Here is a 22,726-nt window from a genome sequence, read left to right as displayed (position 1 = left end):
AGACCTTCGTAACCAAACTGTCCTTAAATGTCTGCAATAACTTTTGAAGATATTATTTGTAGTCATCTACACCCCACAATGATATGACGAAAATTTGAGAAGATCTTAAGATCTAATATATTATTGGATAATTGACATAAGGAGATAATTAATTTTCTCTATATTGATGTAGAAGCAAAGAAAATGAATCCTGAAGACAAAAGCATGTTTTTTAGTTTAACTAGATCAGTACATTTGTTCTCCTATTGATGAGATATTTCATGTGATATTTTCTGCGGATGAAATAAGTAATGTGGTTCTATATTTATCTTCCCCTCTTACCACTAGCATTGCCACACCTGGCTTTGCTGGATTCTGAAAATCTGGCTGATAAGTCCTGCCAAGAACTCCTTCAACTCTCGAAGATAAACCATAGAATTTGAACAGCACCTCCTAGTGCACGAAACAATTATTATCAGGGATTTGATAGTTGTGTTATTCTACTGTCCTCCTTAGTGACAGGCACAACATTTGACATATATCTCCACAACTTCTGGGAGGGTAGCCATAATGCTGTTCTTGCTTGATGTTCTCTCTACTTAAGTTTGTTTTCCTTGCATTGCCATGTAGAGAGGTAACCTTCTTGGTTGACAAGTTCCTCTCCCTTTTAAGAGAGCTTCAAATGGTCAACTTCTTCATCCCAAATTGCTGATGGGGTGTCCTCAATAGAAAAGTGTGGCAATCAAAGAGGATTCCCAATGCTTGAATCTAAGTATAATCCCTTGATCTCCCTCCTGGCCTAAGGCCAATAAAACGAGCATTGATTTGGGGGTTGGCATCAGATACTAAGCTGAAATGCTTGTCGTGCCTTCCATGGAAGTAGAAAACAATACCATCTGCACCAACAAAGTGGGGGTCCAAGCATGCAGATCCAGGGCCATTGCAGTTTGGTTACAATCTGTTATTATCAAATATAGAATGAAGACATGTTGTAGTTATAATTACACAGCATGGTAACCAAAAGAATGTCCCGATTCAAGAATTTTGACATAAAGAACATGCAGTTTATGATATCTGAAGTCATGTCACAACACATAAAAATGATCTTACTTTTGCATTGAGTGTTGCATAAGGGATAGCAGACTTTGGCTTTTAGGTTAGTTGGTGACTTTGAAGGACATTCAGCAGCGCATTGTATTTTCTTGAGAAAACATGGACTCCTACGGTTGGTGCAGGTTTGAGTTTCTGCATTAATATGCATTACAAAGATTGCAAAAAACATGACAAATATTAAGCCATTGCTTCTTGAGACAGCCATGACTTTCGTCTTTGATAGATAGGGAGATCAATGTGGTCTCACCTTACATGCTCACTATGCTAATTGCTAATAGAAAATTTAGCAAGTGGTCATTTTTGTACTACTTTTAACATTTGGTAAACACTTCGTTGTGTAGCTCAATTCCACCAACGTGACTGGGATGAGTCCTTGAATTCTTTTTGGCATCTTTTAAATTGTCCAAACTAGACTACATTAAAGTAATTAAGAGCAAATGGTAGTTGACCTTATGATTTCCAGCCAATGACAATAATCTTCACGAGAAGCTTATATTGAGAGGGCTTTATTGACAAGTTGCCAAGACATGGCTTATTGCGTGTGTGTGCTTGTAATAAAAAAGTTTAGTGTTTGGAAACTCCTATTTTTTTAACGGAAAAAAAAAAAACAATGATAGTAAACTTTTACGATGAGATTGTTGATGTCTTGTGATCAATGGATTCATGTAATCAAACTCAAGTGATGTAAACCAATGTGTATTGGTTTGAATGGACGTACGGGGTTGTGATTATTCTGCTTGTGGTCATGGGATTTATGTATATGAAACTTGTTACGAATTTTTGAGAGAAATTAGTCCAACTCTATTATAAGTAATGTATATTGTCGATTGATTTGTTAGTAAGTAGTATAGTTTCGGGATGATTCTGACATTAAGTGTCATATTTTAAGAATCAATTGTTAATATATATTTAAAGGTTGGACAAATTTATGTAATATTTATACATTTATTCATAAATTGATCATTTCGAAAATATTGAACTAAATTTTCAGTATATAAGGAAAATAAATAATGGATTGGCCCAAAATCTAGGTACAGTTGGGCTGTTTTCCTGCTTCCAAGATCCAATTTCCATGTTGTCCCCGTCTCATCAACCATTTTGACTTGTGTTCATCCAAAAAAATAAAATAGCTTATTTTCAAGTTTGGAGAATAGTTTTATAGTTGTAGACAAAACAAAAATTAGAGTATTTTTTTATCATTACAAAAAAATAGAGTATACTTTAGTGTCCAGCCCAAAAAGATTCAGAATTTGTAAGTAAGACAATTTTCCAATTCATCTAATAGAAAAACTAATTGAGCCTTCGAAAACAATACGAATGTTGCAAGAAGCTGTTCAATTCTACAAAGTTGTCACACTCGTGCTAGGACTTACTGATCAGACCTTGATTGAGTAATGGATAGGAAGCATTAACAATTAACAACGACACCAAAATAAGAATTATAATATAAATATCGATGTTATATCACACCACGTATTGTCTACTTTGCACAGGAAAAAAAGTCTGCATAGGAAATATATAAAGAAGTCTTTTGTGGAAATATTCTCTTTTATTTATGCATTGCAGGTTGTAAATCTGCTGTCCCTTGCTGGTGCTTTTAAGACGAAGTACTTTTCATTTACTTTGGTCAATATGGCGCATCAAATACTGCCAGCTGTTATTGAAAACTAGTATTAATAAGAATTATAGGCTTGTCATTGAAACTTTACAAGTTTAACTGTATATTTTTTAATCTTTAATTTAGATTATGCTGGTTCAACATTATCAGAGATGAGAAATAGTCGTGGTTGAATGTTAGAGCTCTATTAGTTCTAGTGTGGTCACTTAAAAAGATTTACAACCTGCAATGCATAAATAAAAGAGAATATTTCCACGAAAGACTGTTTTATATATTTATTTATAATTTCATATATTTCCTATGCAGACTTTTTTTCCTGTGGAAAGTAGACAATACGTGTAGTGAGAAATAACCATGGTAAAGTATATAGAATTAGAGAGAGTGTACATTTTACTCGTTAGACTTATAAGTTAAAAGTCTATCCCTGATTTAGGATGGATGGTGTTTCTTGTGTGATTGAAACCCTAGCTTGAACCAAATTGTTAGATTCGCGAGTGCTTCTTACAAACAATATCAGGTCATGATCTAGTGCCTGACATCTATACAAGCCTTGTGCATTGTTAAGAAGATTCTCGAGGTGGGTGTTCGTGGTAACTTGTGTCCTTACCGGGTCTGAAATTTCATATTAATTAGACCAACTTGACTCGATAAAGATAAGGTAACATTTGGGACAAGAAATGACCAACTTGACTCTTGGCATAATATATTAATCTTCATATTATATATAATTAAATAGTAGAATTAGAATATACAACTAGATTAAGGTATATTTTAAAATATGTATTTTAAGGTAAATGATATCAAAATAAATATAATATTATGTTAGAAAAAACATTATTTGTTAAGTTATTAAGTTGTATTATTAAAACATAATTGCTTAAAATTTATTTTTAACATAATATATTTCATTAGGTTGAGTTGGGATGACCTAAAGTATAACTTGAGCTTGCCGTTAAATATATTGGGTCTAATTTCTTATACCTGAACCCGCCAAGAGAATTGTGTTGTAGTTTGGATAGTATATAAATTTCATCTTTGACGAGAAATTTTTTTTTTCATACTTTATTTATTTTTTAGTCGAACTTTGAATTAGTTAAAATCTTTTTTTCTTAATGAATTGGATGATTATAACAAAAAAAATAAAAATTACTCAAGTATGCCAAGAGTCCATCGAGTCGGACATAGTTGGTGGAGTGGGGTTGTGATCTAATAATGGATAATTAGATTTAATAAAAGTTGGGCCAACATTTTAGTTAATTATTATTTTAACATTAATAAATTTATCTTCTTTATCATTTTTCTTCTACTAAAATCATAAATTAAATTGATTAAATTATTTAAACTTTCTTTTACTCAAAACTTACTAGTTATTATCATAACATTAAATTTCATCAAAATAAATCTTAATTTTTGTTATTCACATCCTAATCTTACATTCTACAAGATTTTTCAATTTTATCATATTGAATTTAATTAAAATGTATCGATAGTGTAAAGATTTTTATATTGTTTTATAATTACAAATTAATTTGTATGATAAAGATGATTTTTGCTACTTTAGATTTTGTGGTTTGAGGAGTTTTCCTCCGAAATCCGTTCTGATGTAGACCGTGATCCAAGGGCATGTGCTGTCCCTTTTTTTTTTATAATAATTAATTTAAAGTCATATTGAAATAATTTTTAATTAAATGACACATAAATTTCTTTATATAAACAATGTATGAAAATTAAGCTCTAAAAAATTGTTGGGTTATTCATTAGTAATTTTTTTTCTCCAAAATACCCTCATCATCTCCCTCCCTACCAAACTGTTATCTTCCTCTAATTTCTCTTCCCTAGTGTAACCTTCCCTAACCACACGGCTAACACCAACTTCCTTTTCCTTTATATTTTTCTTCATTTGCTCACTCCCCTACCAGTTGATGTTCCTAAAAGCCAAAGTCCCAAACTTAACTTAACATTGTTACATGAGAGGGTGTCACATAAATAGTTTCAAACAGAGAAAGTTCTTGTGTAATTCGAATAAAACACAAGATGTGTTATTGTAATTTCATCTTTTATTTTATCTAAATCTTGTAAGTTTTCTTATTTTTATATAAATTTTAAGGTTTTGTGATGAATTTATGATATGAAATCATTTTAAAAATTTCGAAATAAGGAATGATGCAAAAATTTGTTAGAGTTAACTTTTAAAATTATTTCATATCATAAATTCATCACAAAAACTTAAATACTTATATAAAAATAAGGGAATTTAAAAGTTTTATATAAATATAATTGACACATGGACTAAATTTGATTTATTGAAGAAAACATTTATAATCTAAATTAAAAGAAATAAAAATAAAATTAATTAATTTTATAAGGAAATTTCATGTCAACCAAAGATGGATTTATGCAAATGAAACATTATCTTAAAGAATAATTAATGTTATATCCTCCTAATATTTTATAAATAAAGTATTAAATATAAAAATATTTTATTTTTATGAACTGTGTTAATGTAAAAAAAATTACACTATTAACCAATAAAAAAAATATGATATATACACTTTTTAAAATAATTGTTGTAAAAATTAATAAACTTGTTGTGTATAATAATTTATAATTGGATGATCATATGAACTATTTTCTCTGAAAAAAAACACTTTAGAAATGTAAACAAATAAGGAAAATATTATTATCTAATCAATTAAAAATGATTATAATTAATTGACCATATAATTTTTTTTACACTAAAAACACATCCTCATTAAAAACTCATATATTCTAATAACTAGAAAGATTATTAGTACTGTATAGAAAAAATAATTCTGAAGGATTCTATCCAAAAATCTCCTAAATTTCATCTTAATTAGAATTGTGCGAAATTTGGATATTTAAAATATTCAATTCAATCCGTTTTATAAAACTGACTTTATATGAATTGGTTCAATTTTTTTCTGAAATAATTTACTTTAGGTTCAATTTGGTTTGGTTCAATTCGGTTATCCATTTTCTTACCCATATATGAATTGGATTATCCAAAAAATTGAATTGGATTGAAGCAACAGAACAGTTTTTTTTTTCTTTTCAAAAGGATTCGATTCTGTTTTGGATCACTTCGTTCCGGTTTGATTTTCTTGCACACCCATCTGTATCCTATAAATACAACCAGCATGTCTCCATTAACGATACGAGTTCACTAGATTTAAAATCTTGTTCCTAGTATACCGACAATCGGATGCCATGTCATATTCTACATAAATACTTTGATAACTCAATGTTGTCGATAAAGTTTGATTTACTATTATAAAACCTGGCATAATATGAGTCGGTAAGAATGTAAACGCGTAGATTTGATTCAATTTTAAGAAAAATAAAATGAAAGTTATAGGTGTAGAATTGTGACTACTAATCTTACTATTCTATAATTAAATTTGCTAAATTGTCAGATTCTATCAGCTGTAGATATTTGGTCTGGTTTTTCGGGTTCAATGATGTAATCATGTATGCCAATAATACCCCTGCCTTCTTGTTTTGTGATATTAATTACGTAGAAATTTCAATGTGGACATACTATATAGTTTGTACACCAAAAAAAGTTGATGATTGTTCGTGGTACTTCACATTTTTCTACAACATGTGAAAAGTGCTAGAGATCAGAGAATATGGACTCAAAGAAATGGTTAACTCTACTACCCTTTGACATTCTGTTAATGTGCCAATATGCTATTACTTGATTGCTTGTGACTCACAAAAACATATTGCCTTTGCAGGTCGAACTTTCTATGCCTGATTCACGACATTCATCATTACGTTTGAAAACTAACGATTCTTTTGTTATAAACTTCAATTCTATTACTTTATCTCCAATCTGCTCCAATCTTCACAAGCTTAGCTTCTTACAAGTTTGATATCAAACAAAATCGGACTCTATTACGTCCACTTCCTACCTCAATAACTGTTTTGACTCAACTTTGTTCTACTAATCAACTTCAGCTTTGTGAGCCATATTAATGCCAATCTATATGTTCAAGGAGCATGACATTAATGTAAATGCAAAGATTCATTGACCCTCACCTTTGTTCCTTTCAAAAATTCAGTTGCATTTGTTGATGGCATTTGAATTACCTTCCATTCCAAGCCATGGCTCCACTAGCACAGTTCTATTTGTTATTGCTGTCTCCATCTTGTTAGTGTTATTTGGTTCACTTTGTTATTGCTTGGTAGCTCGCAGGTCCAAGGGAACATATCACAATGACAAGCCATCAAATAGCTCTGTTACTTGTAGAGTGTTCACATTCCAAGAGGTCCAAGAAGCAACCAACAACTTTCAAGAGGATTTTCTTCTTGGCATTGGTGGGTTTGGGAATGTCTACAAGGGAAAACTTGAAAATGGGACAAAAGTAGCAGTTAAAAGAGCCACCCCTCTATCAACACAAGGCTTATCCGAATTCCAAAACGAGATTCAATTGTTATCCAAACTCCAACACCCTCACATCGTGTCTCTTGTTGGCTATTGCCATGAAGGGGAGGAAATGATTCTTGTGTATGAATACATGGCCAATGGACCCTTAAGCAAATGGTTCTATGAACAATGTGAGTCACCACTCTCTTGGAAGCAACGACTTGAAATTTGCATTGGGGCTGCTAAAGGGCTTCACTATCTCCACACTAGTTCAGTTGAAGGCATAATCCATAGAGATGTGAAAACTGCCAACATTCTCCTGGACGAGAATTTTGTGGCCAAAGTAGCAGATTTTGGTATATCAAAGAAAGGGTCTTCTCTTGATGAGAGCCTTGTGGTCACTAGTGTGAAGGGCACTTTTGGTTACATAGATCCTGAGTACTTCAGAACAAGCCATCTAACTGAGAAATCAGATGTGTACTCATTTGGGGTGGTTCTAATAGAAGTAATCTCTGGTAGGCCTGCTTTAGACCATGGTCTTCCCACAGAGAAAATTAATGTAGCAACATGGGCAATGAATTCTGAAGTAAAGGGTCAGTTACATCAGATCATGGACCCAAATATAGTTGGCAAAGCGAGAGTTTCTTCTCTTAACAAGGTTTGGGAGGTGGCTAAAAGGTGCCTGGCTGAGAATAGGATCAATAGACCACCAATTGGTTTTGTCTTGTGTTGTTTGGAAGATGCTTTGCACCTTGAACTCAGCAACATAGCTGACGAGGAAAATTCATTTTTAAATTGTGAAATGCAAGATAATGTCAGAAGTGAAAGTGAGCTAGTTGCCGTGTTACCAAGTAGTCTTTGAATCACCGTCAGGTCAGCAAGTAATGACCAAATCAATGTTTCGGTACACTAAGGTTAAACAGAACTTGGTTTAGAGTTCTCCTAGTTGCACAGTAGACATACTTAAAATGTTTAAATATTTCTTTGTATGTATAAATATGTCATTTTTTAAGTCTATATTTTTTTTTATTATTAGTCAGTTTTTTTAGCTCTTTGACATTACTGCTAACATGATGATTGATATTGATAATATTATCATGTGATAATATTATCACGATGTTATTTTTTGCTAATGTGAAACATAATAACATCAACATGACATTATCCTTAACTGTTTTGTAACAGTGATTAATAGTAAAAAAAAAATGAACAGATTTTAAATTAAAGATTAAAAATGAAATTTCTTTCCAAAAGAAAAATAACCTAACATAAAAGGATCATTTTTAGTATAATGGGAATGCTAGCATCATTTTATGTAACATTTTCTTTTTAACATTCTTGTAATTGACAAAAATTGATTAAAAATCTATCAATTTCAATAAATTTTACTTTTCATTTAATTATTTTCTCTCCTAGATGACTTTGAATAAATTTCAATCATCAATTACTAAAAGAATGTTAGAAAAGAAGTGCATGTCCAATAGAATATTACTATCATTTCTCTGTAAAATTTAATTATTTTTAATAATGTTATTCAATTAAAATTGAAGCTTTACATAATCTGCATATAATATAATAAATATTTGTATTAAAGATTAGCACATATTACCAAAGTAAAACTTTAATTTTATTCGGAGTTGAATATCAAAAGTAGTATGAAACTTGTATATAAGTTGGGTAGAATAGCAAATCATTTAAACTACAAAACACAACATTTTTAAATTCATAGCAGTTAAGTACTGCATTAGTACAAGAGTTTACATTACAATGTGCAACTGAGCATACGACAAGTTCAACTAGTGTGCATAGAATCGCACTTCCCAAAGGCGAGGTTTCAGATTTTTCACCTCAACTACGCATTAGATTATTGTTTCTTAACATACCCAACACAACATATATATAAATTAAGGATAAAAAAAAAAACACAACAGTTCTCATTTCCTGCAAACAATTCCCAACCCATATGAAAACTTGGTGCAATCAAGGGTGCCATATTCCATCACTTGTTGGGGAGTGGTCTCTTTCTCAGTTGAACTTCCCTGTGAGAACACACAAGAACCACAATGAGGAGAGAGCAATGAGTTAGTTCTGTACTTGTCTTCTCCACCAACAACAGGCATAGCCACACCAGGTTTTGCAGGGTTCTCAAAATCCAATCTATAAGTCCTTCCAAGCACACCATCAACTTTTTGGGACAAAGCAAAAAACCTGAACTGAACTTCCAAGTGAGCAAAACAGTCATCAGAGGGCACTTGGTAGTTGTGAATTCTGTCATCTTCTTTGGTTATTGGCACAACATTGACCAATATTTCAGCCACATCCTTCAGTGTAACCATGACACTGTTCTTGCTTGCCACTCTCTCCACCTTTATGTCTCTTTCTTCAGTGTACCAAGTGGAGAGAGAACCTTCAGCTAGGGCTACTTGGTTCCCGTTATATGTGAATTTGAAGTGGTCAAGTTCATCATTCCATTGGGGTGTCTTGGTGGCCTCAAGTGAGAAGGTTTTGGAGTTGAAGAGGATTCCAAGGGCTTGGATCCATGTGTAGTCACGGCTTCTTCCTTCAGGCCTGTGTCCGATGAAGCGCGCATTCATCTGAAGGTTGGAATCGGAAACTAAGGTGAAGTGTTCGTTGGTTTTTCCGTGGAAGTAGAAGACTCTACCATCCCCACCAATGAAACGGGGATCGTAGCATCCTGATCCTGGTGCATTGCAGTTTGGCTTGCGACCTAACAAGCAAAAAACGAATTGCGTGTATTGATTGTGTTCCCAGGAGTAAAATCTTATGATTCAATATCATTTTTTTTTTTTTTATCTAGACCACGGTTATTATTATTTAGTGTGTTTAAATCGGATAGAATTATTGTGAGTTAAAATTTTCTTATAAGTATTTAACACAGATATGTATTTAAAATTTAAATTCAAGATCTAACTTTAATTTAACTAAAACAACTCCACACCAATTAAAGCACTTGCTTGATGATATTTAAGACCATTATGTATATAATTTGGACTAATATTCATATAATATGTTGCCAAATTTACAATTTAAAAAAAAATAGTTGGTAAATTTAATTAGTTGTCATGCAGATATTAACAAAAACTATAAACATATTCAGGATTATATAATAATTTGGAAATGGATGAACACCCATTTGCTACTTTACACTTAAAGAGAGGCAAAGAGAGGCATATGAATGGTAAGGGATATGATATGATAGGAAATGAGAGATAAAAATAAATGAATACTAATAATATTCTTTTAAAGAAGGGATGCTTATATATTATTACACCAATAATTTCTCTTATTCAGTTCTTCTAGGTGTTCACTTTAATTTAGTGTTGAGTTCATAATTTTGTTATTTTAAATCAAATAATATAACGAGAATTTAGTTTTTAACTGAATTCATAATATACTTTTATAATTTATCATTACATATTCCATTAATATTAATGGCTAATGTTAAACATTAAAGTACAAACATTCATGGGGATTTACTATAAAATAAAGATAAAAAGCATTAACAAGTATTTGAGGCCTATATAATATTAATTCAACAAGCATATATAAGAGTAAGAGAAAGGTTTATCTTACTTCTGCAGACTGCCTTGCAAATAGGTTTGTTGCAATCGATTTGGCAAACCTTAGTCTTAGGATTGTTTGTTTCACTGTCGGGGCATTCAGCAGGACATGTGATGTGCTTTCCATAGCATCGGGTTCCTCTGCCGCAGTATAGGTTTTGATATGCCTTGGCATGGATCAAGCTTGAGACAAACACTAGGAAGAATATCAGGAGGGAACTTCTTTTTGTGATCTCCATTCTTCAATAATCTGTGTGTTTGTGAAATATAGTAAACACACAGAGAGATGGAGACAATTGATGCAGCAACTATATCTTCCCCGGGTATTTATAGATGTAGCTTCAGGGATGCTTCTATATTATGAAGGTGACTTTTGCAAATTTGAAGTATAATCTATAGCTAAGTTAACTAAACTCAAAGTAAGAACGTGGGGTTCTGCTAATTGAAAACATAAGGATTCATATAATTATTATTTCTTCTTATAGCAGATTACATTACATTGAGGTGATTTCTGATGCCTTCAACCGCAAAATTGGTTGTTGGACCTGTGATAAAATATATAACTAGCTATATTGATATCAAAATCATGATATGAATTATTGGTATGGTACATGCTTATGCATGAGGTAAGGAGCTACATTAAAGTTTGGAATCTTGACAATGAAAAAAGTTATATGACATAGAATGTCTAGCATTTTTTTTCCATATGATGTGTCTCAGGGGCGCGTTAGGCGCTCCGAACCTTTGGGTTACGAGTGATATTGTTTAGATGCCACTGCAATGTACTTGAGGTTGGATAGTATAACACATGTTAGTATATTGTTGCTTCTGTGAAAGGTCAACGCTTTCAACTTTGTTGTAAACTTACGTGACTGTCTCTCCCTTGCCAAACATGAAGTTTTTTGATAAAATAAGTTTTTTATTTATTTCTAACTCTTATTAGTATGTGAATAACTAATCAAGGGGAGGAATACTGTTTGATATCTTTAATTTTCAAAAAAATCGCCCAGCTCGATTCATTATTTTATAGTAAATCCCCATGAATGTTTGTACTTTAATGTTTAACATTAGCCATTTATATTAATGAAATATGTAATGATAAATTATAAAAGTATATTATGGATTCAGTTAAAAACTAAATTCTCGTTATATTATTTGATTTAAAATAACAAAATTACGAACTCAACACTAAATTAAAGTGAACACCTAGAGGAACTGAATAAGAGAAATTATTGGTGTAATAATATATAAGCATCCCTTCTTTAAAAGAATATTTTATTAGTATTCATTTATCTTTATCTCTATTTCCTATCATATCATATCCCTTACCATTCATATGCCTCTCTTTAAGTGTAAAGTAGCAAATGGGTGTTCATCCATTTCCAAATTATTATATAATCCTGAATATGTTTATAGTTTTTGTTAATATCTGCATGACACTAATTAAATTTACCAACTATTTTTTTTTAAAATTGAAAATTTGGCATCATAATATATGAATATTAGTCCAAATTATATACATAATGGTCTTAAATATCATCAGGCAACTACTTTAATTGGTGTGAAGTTGTTTTAGTTTAATTAGAGTTAGGTCTTGAATTTAAATTTTAAATATATAAGTGTGTTAAATATTTAAAAGAAAATTTTTATCTCATAATAATTCTATCCGATTTAAACAAACTAAATAATAATAACCGTGGTCTAGATAAAAAAAAAAAAAAATGATATTGAATCATTAGGTTTTACTCCTGGGAACACAATCAATACACGCAATTCGTTTTTTGCTTGTTAGGTCGCAAGCCAAACTGCAATGCACCAGGATCTGGATGCTATGATCCCCGTTTCATTGGTGGGGATGGTAGAGTCTTCTACTTCCACGGAAAAACCAACGAACACTTCACCTTAGTTTCCGATTCCAACCTTCAGATGAATGCACGCTTCATCGGACACAGGCCTGAAGGAAGAAGCCGAGACTACACATGGATCCAAGCCCTTGGAATCCTCTTCAACTCCAAAACCTTCTCACTTGAGGCCACCAAGACACCCCAATGGAATGATGAACTTGACCACTTCAAATTCACCTATAACGGGAACCAAGTAGCCCTAGCTGAAGGCTCTCTCTCCACTTGGTACACTGAAGAAAAGGACATAAAGGTGGAAAGAGTGGCAAGCAAGAACGGTGTCATGGTTACACTGAAGGATGTGGCTGAAATATTGGTCAATGTTGTGCCAATAACCAAAGAAGATGACAGAATTCACAACTACCAAGTGCCCTCTGATGACTGTTTTGCTCACTTGGAAGTTCAGTTCAGGTTCTTTGCTTTGTCCCAAAAAGTTGATGGTGTGCTTGGAAGGACTTATAGATTGGATTTTGAGAACCCTGCAAAGCCTGGTGTGGCTATGCCTGTTGTTGGTGGAGAAGACAAGTACAGAACTAACTCATTGCTCTCTCCTCATTGTGGTTCTTGTGTGTACTCACAGGGAAGTTCAACTGAGAAAGAGACCACTCCCCAACAAGTGATGGAATATGGCACCCTTGATTGCACCAAGTTTTCATATGGGTTGGGAATTGTTTGCAGGAAATGAGAACTGTTGTGTTTTTTTTTTTTTATCCTTAATTTATATATATGTTGTGTTGGGTATGTTAAGAAACAATAATCTAATGCATGGTTGAAGTGAAAAATCTGAAACCTCGCCTTTGGGAAGTGTGATTCTATGCACACTAGTTTGCCTTTGTTGTAATTCAACAAAAAAACAGAAAAAACTTACCTTAATTTGTTGTAATTAAGCTCAGTCGCTCAATGTAATGTGAGCTTCTGTATTAATGCAGTTCTTTCATTCTAAATATTTAACATGTATTTTCATCTTCTTTTTTTTTTTTTTTTTATTGGCCGGATCAAACCCAAGCTCTATGACCAAATTGTAAAAATAAATAGCATCGAACTAAGGATCCCGATTTTCTTCTGTCTCTCTCTTTCTAAAGAATATTAACTAAGGTATATATGTAAAAGATAAATGAAATTAAGATTATATTTGATAAATATAAGTATATAACTGATAAGATAATTAATTGAATGTTAAAAATTAGTTGAAAATAGAAAAAATATATTTTAATGACAATTTGAAATTAATTTATAAATTATAAATATTTAATGAAATCAATTGATAAATTTATTTTTAATAAAATTAAAAGAATTTGCTTATATTAATTTTATAAATTTATTTCATATAAAATTACATTTAGATACTTAGAATTTAAGATTTTTGAAATAACTGTTTTTTGTGAGATTTTTTAATTAACTGTAATGTTAATTAATGATTATGAATAAATAATGTAAAGTTTGTAGTAATAACAATAAACAGTATAATATTAAAATAAATCTGTGCATTAAAAAAACTAAAATAAATCTATTAAACCCCTATTTAAAATAAGAACGAAATTGAACAAAATAGTGAGAGAGAAAAAAGTAATTAAGCATTTAATGTGGTAAATTAAAACATGCTAGACGTACGTTGTATTGTACTAAAAATAATTTTTACTGCCGGAAGGGAACCGATCCTTCTGGTACATAAAAATAGCAACTTTGTCGCATTTTCTATTCGTCTGGCAACTGCAATCTCCATTAATCCGTTTAGTTCAGCTTCAGCACCGAAGCATGGCGGCGTGGACTGTCGCGGCTCGCCGAGCCACCAATATGGTTCAGCTCTCATCACAAACAACGTCTTCACTCCTCCATCGGCGCGGCTTGGCTGGCGCCGCTGGTAATTTCCCCGCTCTTCTTCCATCATGCATGCCTGCTCTGTTCTACGTTCCTTGCCGCAAAAGGGCTTTCCGTATTGATAGTTCATTGCTGAAAAGTTCTAATCTTTGAATCTAACGCTCTACCAAGTAAAATGGGCATTGGAATTTGGAAGGTTGCAATTTTTGCAGTGCAGACCTTTTTGTGTCCAAATTCATTGCTAATTTGCTATGTTGGGATATTCTAAAATAAAATGCATAATTTCATATTCTTGGAATATTATACGAAGTACTGCAGGCATAGTTTGTGGAAATAACAATTTCCTTTTACAATTTGCTGTGTTGTTGAACTATTGATGTGTGATACAATGATAGCTATATGGAATGGCCTTATGATAGTGCAAAGATCACTGATTGGTAATTTGCGTGATGTGTTTTCTTAGTTTGTGGAACTTAATGTGCTAAAAATTGGTTTAGATTGAAGTAAACCACTGTTACATGTGGAGAGTGATTAATGAAGTGAAATATTTTTTGGTTTCTCCCCCTCTTTACTAAAGAACCACTTGTCTATATTACTTTGTTTGACATGTTACTGATCATCATGGACCTCCAAAGGTGAACTTTTGGCAAGACCCGATGAGTCCATCGAAGTGGAAAGAAGAACATGTTAAGTCACTTTAGGATTTTAGAAACTTTCTCATATGCTAGTTCAGGATATTCAGATTGACCACATTTTGATGCTGACTACCGAGTCATTATCGTATTGGCAAGATTATAGTGCTGAAATAGTATCTTCTTTAGAGATTTGCCACTTCTTAATCGTTTTCCGAGGAAGACCTTTGAGTCTGTGATTGAAACCATTCTCCCTGTACAAGTTTATGTTGACATTGAAATTCAAGGGAATTTACCTCAGTAACTCTTGAAGAACAGCATGCACGCAAGCACACACACTTGTGATATAATTCGTCATACTGACACACTCACATAAACTAGTATATATCAAGTCAGGGTCAGAAAGTTGATCTACTATTGAAACTACTAGGTAAGCAGATAGATGGTTGAGTTGAATAATGCCACTGCCATTTGTGAATATTTTGGTCACCTCATGGCTTCTTGTACATGTTTCTCTGATATTTGGTCATGCTAAAACATTGAAATTTTACCAAGCCTTCTGTTGTTGCAGTTCGTGATTGTTTCCTTGACTGGATAGGGTGTACTCCTCTATAGCGGTTATAAGTTCTTCACTAGAGGCAAGGGTAAGAATGAAGAGGTACATAAGTTAACATCTATAGGAAAATGTTTGGTATGAATTTTTGGGCTGCTTCTTACACTCCGGAACTTTCTCACGAATTGAAGTTTGCCATGTCTTGCTGCAGACAGTTGGAGAATCAAACAAGGCTTGAGTTTGCTATAACATCTGCCAAGAAGTTGCCCTACTTGACTTCAGCTTTCTTTAGTTGTGATTTTTATGTTTGTAATAATGAGACTAGTTTTAGTAGCAATATATGATTTGGAATAATCACACCTTTTAGAAACATATCACTGTTATATATGGTATTCTCTAGCACATCGCCACTGGTAAATGGTAATAAATTCAAGCGTTTTGTGGGATAAAAGCCAGTGTGGGTACTATAACCGAATCGTTCAGTCAATTTATCATAAAACTAAGCTGAATTTACTAAATGACTATTTATTAATTTGTAGACTTGTAGATGTAGTGTAGGCATAAGAGTAAACTGGGGTGCGTGCTCAAATTCAATCGTTTAAAACCACCAAATCATTTTTTATTACTATATTACTATTATATATATATATATATATATATATATATATATATATATGGAAAATGCTAATGTCCATCCTAGTTAGTGTGTATTAGTATTTAACACCAAAAATTTTGGACTAAATTCATTTATTATTTTATTTTCCAAAATTTAATTTAAGGATATTATCATATTTTATCATATAATTTAAAAGATTTTTTTTTCTCCTATCTTTTTTTTTACGTTTCTTTCTTATAATATGGATTTTTTTAAAATTAAATGATAAAGTACCATAACGTTCTTAAATTAAATTTTAAAAAATAAGAGTTTATGGATTATTATTTTTCTTCTAATTTATTATTTAGTTTCATTTTGATTCTTTAAATTTTAAAATTGATTTATTTTTTAGAAAATATGCATTCTGTGAGGATTTAAAATTACTTAGTGGTGATTTTGAACTGTCTTAAAATGTGATTTCTTATCATATAAACGGAAGATTAAATTGAATCGATTTAAAAAATTAAAGGATCAAATTGAATCGAACAAAAGAACAAATTAAATCTAAAAAATAAATTAAAAGATTAAAATAATAATTTAACCTAGTTTTATTTTGCTTGCAAGCAATATTAAGTAACAATTCCTTATAATTAATAAAAGTGATCATAAGAACTAATGACATTTCATTACTGCTGTGGGTGCTTGAAACATTTAAGTTGCTTAGGTGTTAAAATATCAAAATCTCATCATCATCAATAAGCAAACTTAATTCCTTATAATATTATTTATTTAAGGGATATAGAAAAGGCAAACTAATCATTAAGCTAGTAAGTTCTTTGAGGAAAATACACAAAACAACTAGACCAAAAGAAAGAGGAAAAATACACTATTTAAAAAATGATGTTTTAATGTAATGTTACAAATAATGTTAATAAAAAAATGAAATAAGAATCTAAATAATCTAATCTAATTTAAACACATTTTTATTTTATTTTTTAATTTTATTTGATTGAATCAAAATTGATATTATCTTCAAATTGATCCAAACTGAATCAGACAAGCACACGGAAGAACAACTTTTACATGGTGTTTATTTTACTTTAAAAGTTAGGATTATGACTATATTTGGTAAACCTAGTTGTTTAAAAGTTAGGATTACAACTATATTTGATAAAGCTAACCAATAAACTAACTAAAACTTATAAACTATAAGCTAAAAACTAAAAAAATTAAAAACTTATAAACTAACTAATTTAATTTAATCAAATAGCTTATAAGCTTGTTAAAGGAATTTATAAACACCTCAAAAGTCTTACCAAACATACAAAGCAGAATGTAATTCATAGGACTAGTTTAGTAATTCTTTTGGAATAATATTGTTAACGAGTAGAGTTAAAAAAAAAGTATAAATAACTAAAGGGTATTTGAAAAAGAATATATAGAGATTATTTGAACTCAAAAAAATAAATTATGACTCCTAAGAATATATGACTCCAATGAATATTTTCAACTTATAATTTCAATAGTTTTTTTTTTCCGGTAACTGTTCAAAATAAGTTCATTTTAATTTATTTCAATAAATTTCATGATCAAATTCATGAAATAAACCCTCATATGATAAGAATTTTTTTAATAAACGGTTAATTAAGTGTTTTTGTTAGTTAAAATACAGCCTAAGTTAAGCAATTTATAGTCTGACATTGAAATGACGCATCTTTTTTCCTTCTAAGCTTTTTATGTAACAATGAAAGGAAAAAATGAAGCAGCATTTTGGTACACCAAAATAATAGAGGTGTGACCTGAGAAACATTACTGTCAAAACTTATATTACAATTGCAATGTTACTCTGCTCACCACACTCCTCTCTAGAATGTGTTACTTTGCTCATCACACTATTCTCTCTTGAATGTGTGTCATTCATTGTGTCTTCAATACAACGGAAAATGCAAGCCACGGCCTGTTCTTTAACCTAATTAGATTGGTGTTCAGTGTAGTCATCCTGAAAATGCAATGAGAATTTCAGAAAGGTAAAATTTAGCAGCCAAAGAGAGAAACAATTATTGGAACCAAAACAGACCCAGAATATAAAATTTACCGAATAATATGACATGCTTAACTATGACTAGGACCCAAGTAGTTAAATATGCAAATTTCTAGCAAAATATCAAAATTAATTTTTAGCCCTTCTAAAATGCATGGACATATTGTGACCATTCCAGACTCTTCTTAACTCTGATTTTACAGGAAAATGTTTTTCCCTTGTTCATATAACTATTAAGCCACAGGAGGTCATAGATTCAAATCACAGTGCCACCACTGAAAAAATATAGTTATCTAGTATTCTGAAATTTCATTTACAAACTCTAAATACTAAGGCATCTTTTCATGTCATTAACTAATGCATCCGTATCAAATCAAACTATTCCTCATCCTAAAAGGTTTTTGTAAAGGTGGAAATCGTGCACAGGAAACATCCAAGTGTTCTATCTTCAGGTGAATGTTAAGCATTGCCTGGCAATTTGCAATTCAGTAAAAGTGTTGGTTTAACTGGTACATATGCCAGAAAGTTGGAGGAATGACAAAGATCATGATACATGATTGATAGGCTTAATTAACTGTATTCGACTCAAAATTTGCTAATTACTTCGCACTTACCAACATGTTATAGCTGTGAAGACTCAGTCTACATCTTTAATTTCAGCTTCAACATCAATTGCTTTACCAGAATCTTTTTCTGCCATGACAGAAACAACGGCACCCAGCATCATCAACAAAGATTAAGGATAATAACGAGAGGGGAGATAAGGGAGATCGTTAGTAGTATTTAAACACAATGTACTGTTAAAGGAAATACGCCTTGTGAAGATTACCATTTCTAGAACGGGTGAAATTATTGAATGCTTGTCCAAATGTTGTAGATTGGTTCGAAAACTTCACTGAGTCTTTCACAAACTCATTGCCAACAACTGATATCAAAATAAACTTCAACAGTGAGAAATGTCCACATTGTGATTTTCATAAAGACAGTGAATGATATAAAGCATTCTAATTTACCACTTTCAGAACACCACATGAAAATTAAACTAAGTATCATAAAAATAGGTGGTGGGCATCTCTATGAATCAAAAGGATTATCTCAGAAAAGACCATCATTATCTTCCAGGAAATTAAAGCCATCAGAACATTAAAAGATAATGAACTAAAACAACATATCAGTTTATAGTTAGAAACACTAACACTGGCTAATCATTCATCTTATTTTAGGATGGCAAGTCTGCTGCAACCTGAAGATTTTTCAATTTCATTTGACAAAAACAAAGGGCTAAAAAGACAAAGTTACCACAAGATGTGGTTCGACATGTTTAAAGACAAAAGGAAAAATAAAGTGGGAAGAAATCCACAATTGTCAGTGTTAAGCAGCTAAATTGTACTTTGGAGGTCAGATCAAAACTAAGTTGCATGGATGCAGGTGAAGTACCGATACCCAATACAAATACAGAATATGACAAAGGAAGTTCCAAAAATGTTTTTAAGAATAAAAAAGTCACAACATATGTAGAATGGTCGCTAACAGTCTTGACTAAAAAAATCTATAATAAAACTTGCTCCAGTTAATTTTATAATCAAAGCTAGAAACAGTTCAGTGTAATACTTACAGAACACGACTGGAAGAATTTAAAGACATGCAAGCAAAATAATCCATTCTTACCAGAAAAAGGTTGACCACAAAAAGGGCATAGCTGCAAATCATCATTCAGAGAGGATCTGAAACAGATAATTCGACATTATAAAGTAAAGGTGGTTAGTTGAATTACAACAACAACAACAACAAAGCCTTATCTCACTAGGTGAGGTCGGCTACATGGATCACATGAAGTCATTTGGCACAGTTAAAAGCCAAAGTTTCAAGAATATAACTAGCTTAACAATATGTGTCAAACAAATCTTACTTGAAAACCTGAAAATCATTTCCACAATTTGGACACTGCATATACAACGAAGAAAAACCCAGTCAGTACAGTTTACAACTTACTAGTCACCTTAGAATAAACTACTTCTCAATACTCTCAGCACTCACAATAACTGGATAGCATAAAATCAAGAAATTGACATCAAAATAATAAAAAGGCTAGTTTGATATAAGATAACTAAAACATTTAACTTTTCTCCTTAAATTTTCTTAAACATACAAATTCGTCAGTTGGGGAAAAATGACTTCATGCTTAAACATTGAAGTATGTAAAAGCAACTGTATGCAATATAACTCAATTTATAAAGTATAAGTTAAAAGAGCATGAAGTTTCAGAGTTAAATTTTGAAGAATCCTCACAGTGCCTTGCATTATGTCTCGTCCTGCCCACAAGAGGAAAGCACCAAGACCTACTATTGGTATCAACACTGCAATGAGCTGCAAATGAAAAAGAAAAGGAGAAGAAAAATCAAATCAGTCAGTTGATCAATTTACATGTACTAATTTAGGAGAAACAAGTTTATTGGAAGACATTAATGGCCTCCAAGGAATGAAAGGACAATTCTTTTAAAAATAATTTATATTCAACAAGAAGAATTTACATCACACTATTTTTTGTGAAATACTAACAATAATGGTGCTTTTTTTTTCTATACATGTGAAATTAAAGAAATGAAATAAAAGCAGGCAACAAGAGATTATCCCCACGTCACCGAACAGGTAGTCTGGACGTGCATTGGAGCACAAAGTCTGTCTCAGTCAACCTAGACTTAGATGTGGAAACCTTTTTAAGCATTTTGCTGTCCAAAGTTATAATAACCAAGAAGACTAATCACAAATATAAGAACCTATTTAAGCTTTTCACAGACTGAAAATTTAATTCTTTTTTTCTAGCTAAACACTTAACAAGGTTTGATCTGCTCATGCAACACTTCTACCAGGGTAACTGCCAATTCCGACCACAAAAAACACAAATAGTCTAAAAGCATAGAGTTTTTATTTAGTAGGCCGGTGCACCTAACAAGTTATTGGAAATTATCCTTCACCTGTTTTTAATTCAATTGCCTATCCAAAAAACAAAGAACAAAGAAACTGCCACACTGAAGTCTATCTTTTTATTGCCTTTGTTTGGATATGTTAGACTAAAACAGGATTTATAACAAACTACAATTAGAAGATGGGAAGAATGGTGTAATAGGGAAGCACCAGGAGAGTGGAAGATTCTACTGAGAAGTGTAATAAGGTTCTATTAGGAAAACCTATTCGATAATGATAGACTCTGCCATAATAAATTATACATTTAATTAAGTACTCTCATATTTGGTTCCTCTGTGAATCCGCTTTTATTCTATCTTGTTGTTTTCTTCTTCTAAAGTGGTGTACTAAGTGAATTTCATATAGCAAAAAAAATCCATATATTGCATGATGATAGCAAGAGGATGAACTATGGCACAAGCTTAAGGTTGCTACTCCTACTCATATGAATTTCATAATAGCATCTACTACATAAAAAAGGCCGAGTGCCAACCATCAATGAAATAGCTTAAATGTGGACTCAACTAAAACTAAAAGTACTAAACCACTCAGCACAGAAAGCTGGATAACTAAAAAGCAAGATGGAAATGAAGTATATAGCATATACAGAACTAATATGAACTTCCAATATATCAATAAAATTATGCTGATTAAGCTAAATATGACACAATTAAAGCAAACCAAGAGAGGGAATATTGAACAATACCCAAATGGACACAATAGCATCCAAAATCCAACCAAGTTGTCCAGTCATAGAAAGGTAAGTCAATCCAATAGCTAAAGCAAGGTTTCCCAAAATCCTAGCAGTGGCACCATCATCTCTTCCACCACCACCTCCTCCATTGAAGCCAAACCCTTGATTATTCTTCACCAACACCGCCCTCTTTTCCCTCTTGCACCCCTTCTCTTCCCCATTTTTAAACACTGCACCTCCCAAGAAGCACAAGCTCTCCCTGCCTACTCTCAGTTTCAAGCTATTCCCGTTAAAAGAACCAAACTTTGTTTCTATCCGAGAGAAAGAGCAAGTGGGTCTCTTGTATATGCCATGGTGAAAGAAGTTGTGCTTCAAGTTCGAACATTTGATAGAGAATTGCACGAGTGTGGTCATGGGAAACCTAAGAGAAAGGAAATCTAGTATAATGGACTTAGAAAAGGTGTAGACATGGCATTGGAACCTTGTAGATGATATTATTGTTCAGTTTCAAGACTCAAGTCCAAGTTGAGTTGTATGATGTATCACTGTTGGATTTTCCTACACAAGTTCTCTCTCCAAATCCGAAGATGCGTTGCCACGTTAGCTTCAAGTGACCCCTCTAACAACATTATCTTCTTTGGATACTAGAGATCCGTACGAAATTAAAACATGTTTTCATGATTTTTAATAGTTTGAATTTTAAGTTCATTTTATGGTTATTTCAAATTTCAAATTTTTCTAACTTATCATAAATTTAAAATATAATTTATATATTTAAAAATATTTTTTTATTAGAATCTTTTAATTATAATATAATTTATACATTTAAAAATATGTATTTATTATA

The 22,726-nt window shown here is 31.8% G+C and overlaps 5 protein-coding genes, 1 long non-coding RNA gene and 1 pseudogene across 6 annotated transcripts in view; 4 read left to right on the top strand and 3 right to left on the bottom strand.

Moving 5' to 3' along the window:
- The window catches only part of LOC100803996 (receptor-like protein kinase THESEUS 1), a 4,800-nt gene extending 4,702 nt beyond the window's left edge, over positions 1–98 (top strand). The window contains 1 exon segment of the mRNA XM_041007255.1: positions 63–98. Within this exon segment, the coding sequence (XP_040863189.1) occupies positions 63–98 (36 nt within the window).
- A 33-nt stretch (positions 99–131) lies between these two features.
- Positions 132–1,297, bottom strand: LOC102665174 (uncharacterized; annotated as a pseudogene).
- Positions 1,298–6,807: 5,510 nt separating this feature from the next.
- LOC102659547 (receptor-like protein kinase THESEUS 1) lies at positions 6,808–7,962 on the top strand. Its single transcript, XM_006593234.1, has one exon. It carries the CDS (start codon positions 6,808–6,810, stop codon positions 7,960–7,962), a length of 1,155 nt encoding a protein of 384 aa, XP_006593297.1.
- An 836-nt stretch (positions 7,963–8,798) lies between these two features.
- Positions 8,799–10,964, bottom strand: LOC100803458 (uncharacterized). The gene is made up of 2 exons (XM_006592836.3): positions 10,695–10,964; positions 8,799–9,828 (listed from the first exon to the last, which is right to left on the bottom strand). The coding sequence occupies exons 1-2, from the start codon at positions 10,918–10,920 to the stop codon at positions 9,035–9,037; spliced, it is 1,020 nt and encodes a 339-aa protein (XP_006592899.1). The 5' UTR covers positions 10,921–10,964; the 3' UTR covers positions 8,799–9,034.
- Positions 10,965–10,967: 3 nt separating this feature from the next.
- On the top strand, positions 10,968–13,629 carry LOC100781533 (uncharacterized). The gene is made up of 2 exons (XM_014764777.2): positions 10,968–11,004; positions 12,474–13,629. Exons 1-2 carry the CDS (start codon positions 10,968–10,970, stop codon positions 13,265–13,267), a joined length of 831 nt encoding a protein of 276 aa, XP_014620263.1. The 3' UTR covers positions 13,268–13,629.
- A 669-nt stretch (positions 13,630–14,298) lies between these two features.
- On the top strand, positions 14,299–15,939 carry LOC102664768 (uncharacterized). The gene is made up of 3 exons (XR_003263684.2): positions 14,299–14,443; positions 15,604–15,690; positions 15,797–15,939. It is a non-coding gene; the product is annotated as an uncharacterized lncRNA (long non-coding RNA).
- Positions 15,940–17,948: 2,009 nt separating this feature from the next.
- LOC100780992 (uncharacterized) lies at positions 17,949–22,476 on the bottom strand. The gene is made up of 7 exons (XM_003540395.5): positions 21,892–22,476; positions 20,511–20,588; positions 20,131–20,165; positions 19,890–19,945; positions 19,051–19,146; positions 18,836–18,914; positions 17,949–18,179 (listed from the first exon to the last, which is right to left on the bottom strand). The coding sequence occupies exons 1-6, from the start codon at positions 22,291–22,293 to the stop codon at positions 18,859–18,861; spliced, it is 723 nt and encodes a 240-aa protein (XP_003540443.1). The 5' UTR covers positions 22,294–22,476; the 3' UTR covers positions 17,949–18,179; positions 18,836–18,858.
- Between the last annotated feature and the right edge of the window lie 250 nt (positions 22,477–22,726).

The sequence above is a fragment of the Glycine max genome, chromosome 12, assembly GCF_000004515.6.
Source record: "Glycine max cultivar Williams 82 chromosome 12, Glycine_max_v4.0, whole genome shotgun sequence".
Lineage (NCBI taxonomy): Eukaryota > Viridiplantae > Streptophyta > Magnoliopsida > Fabales > Fabaceae > Glycine > Glycine max.
The sequence above is the reverse complement of the archived record's forward strand: the minus strand, read 5'-3'. Positions and strand labels throughout refer to the sequence as shown.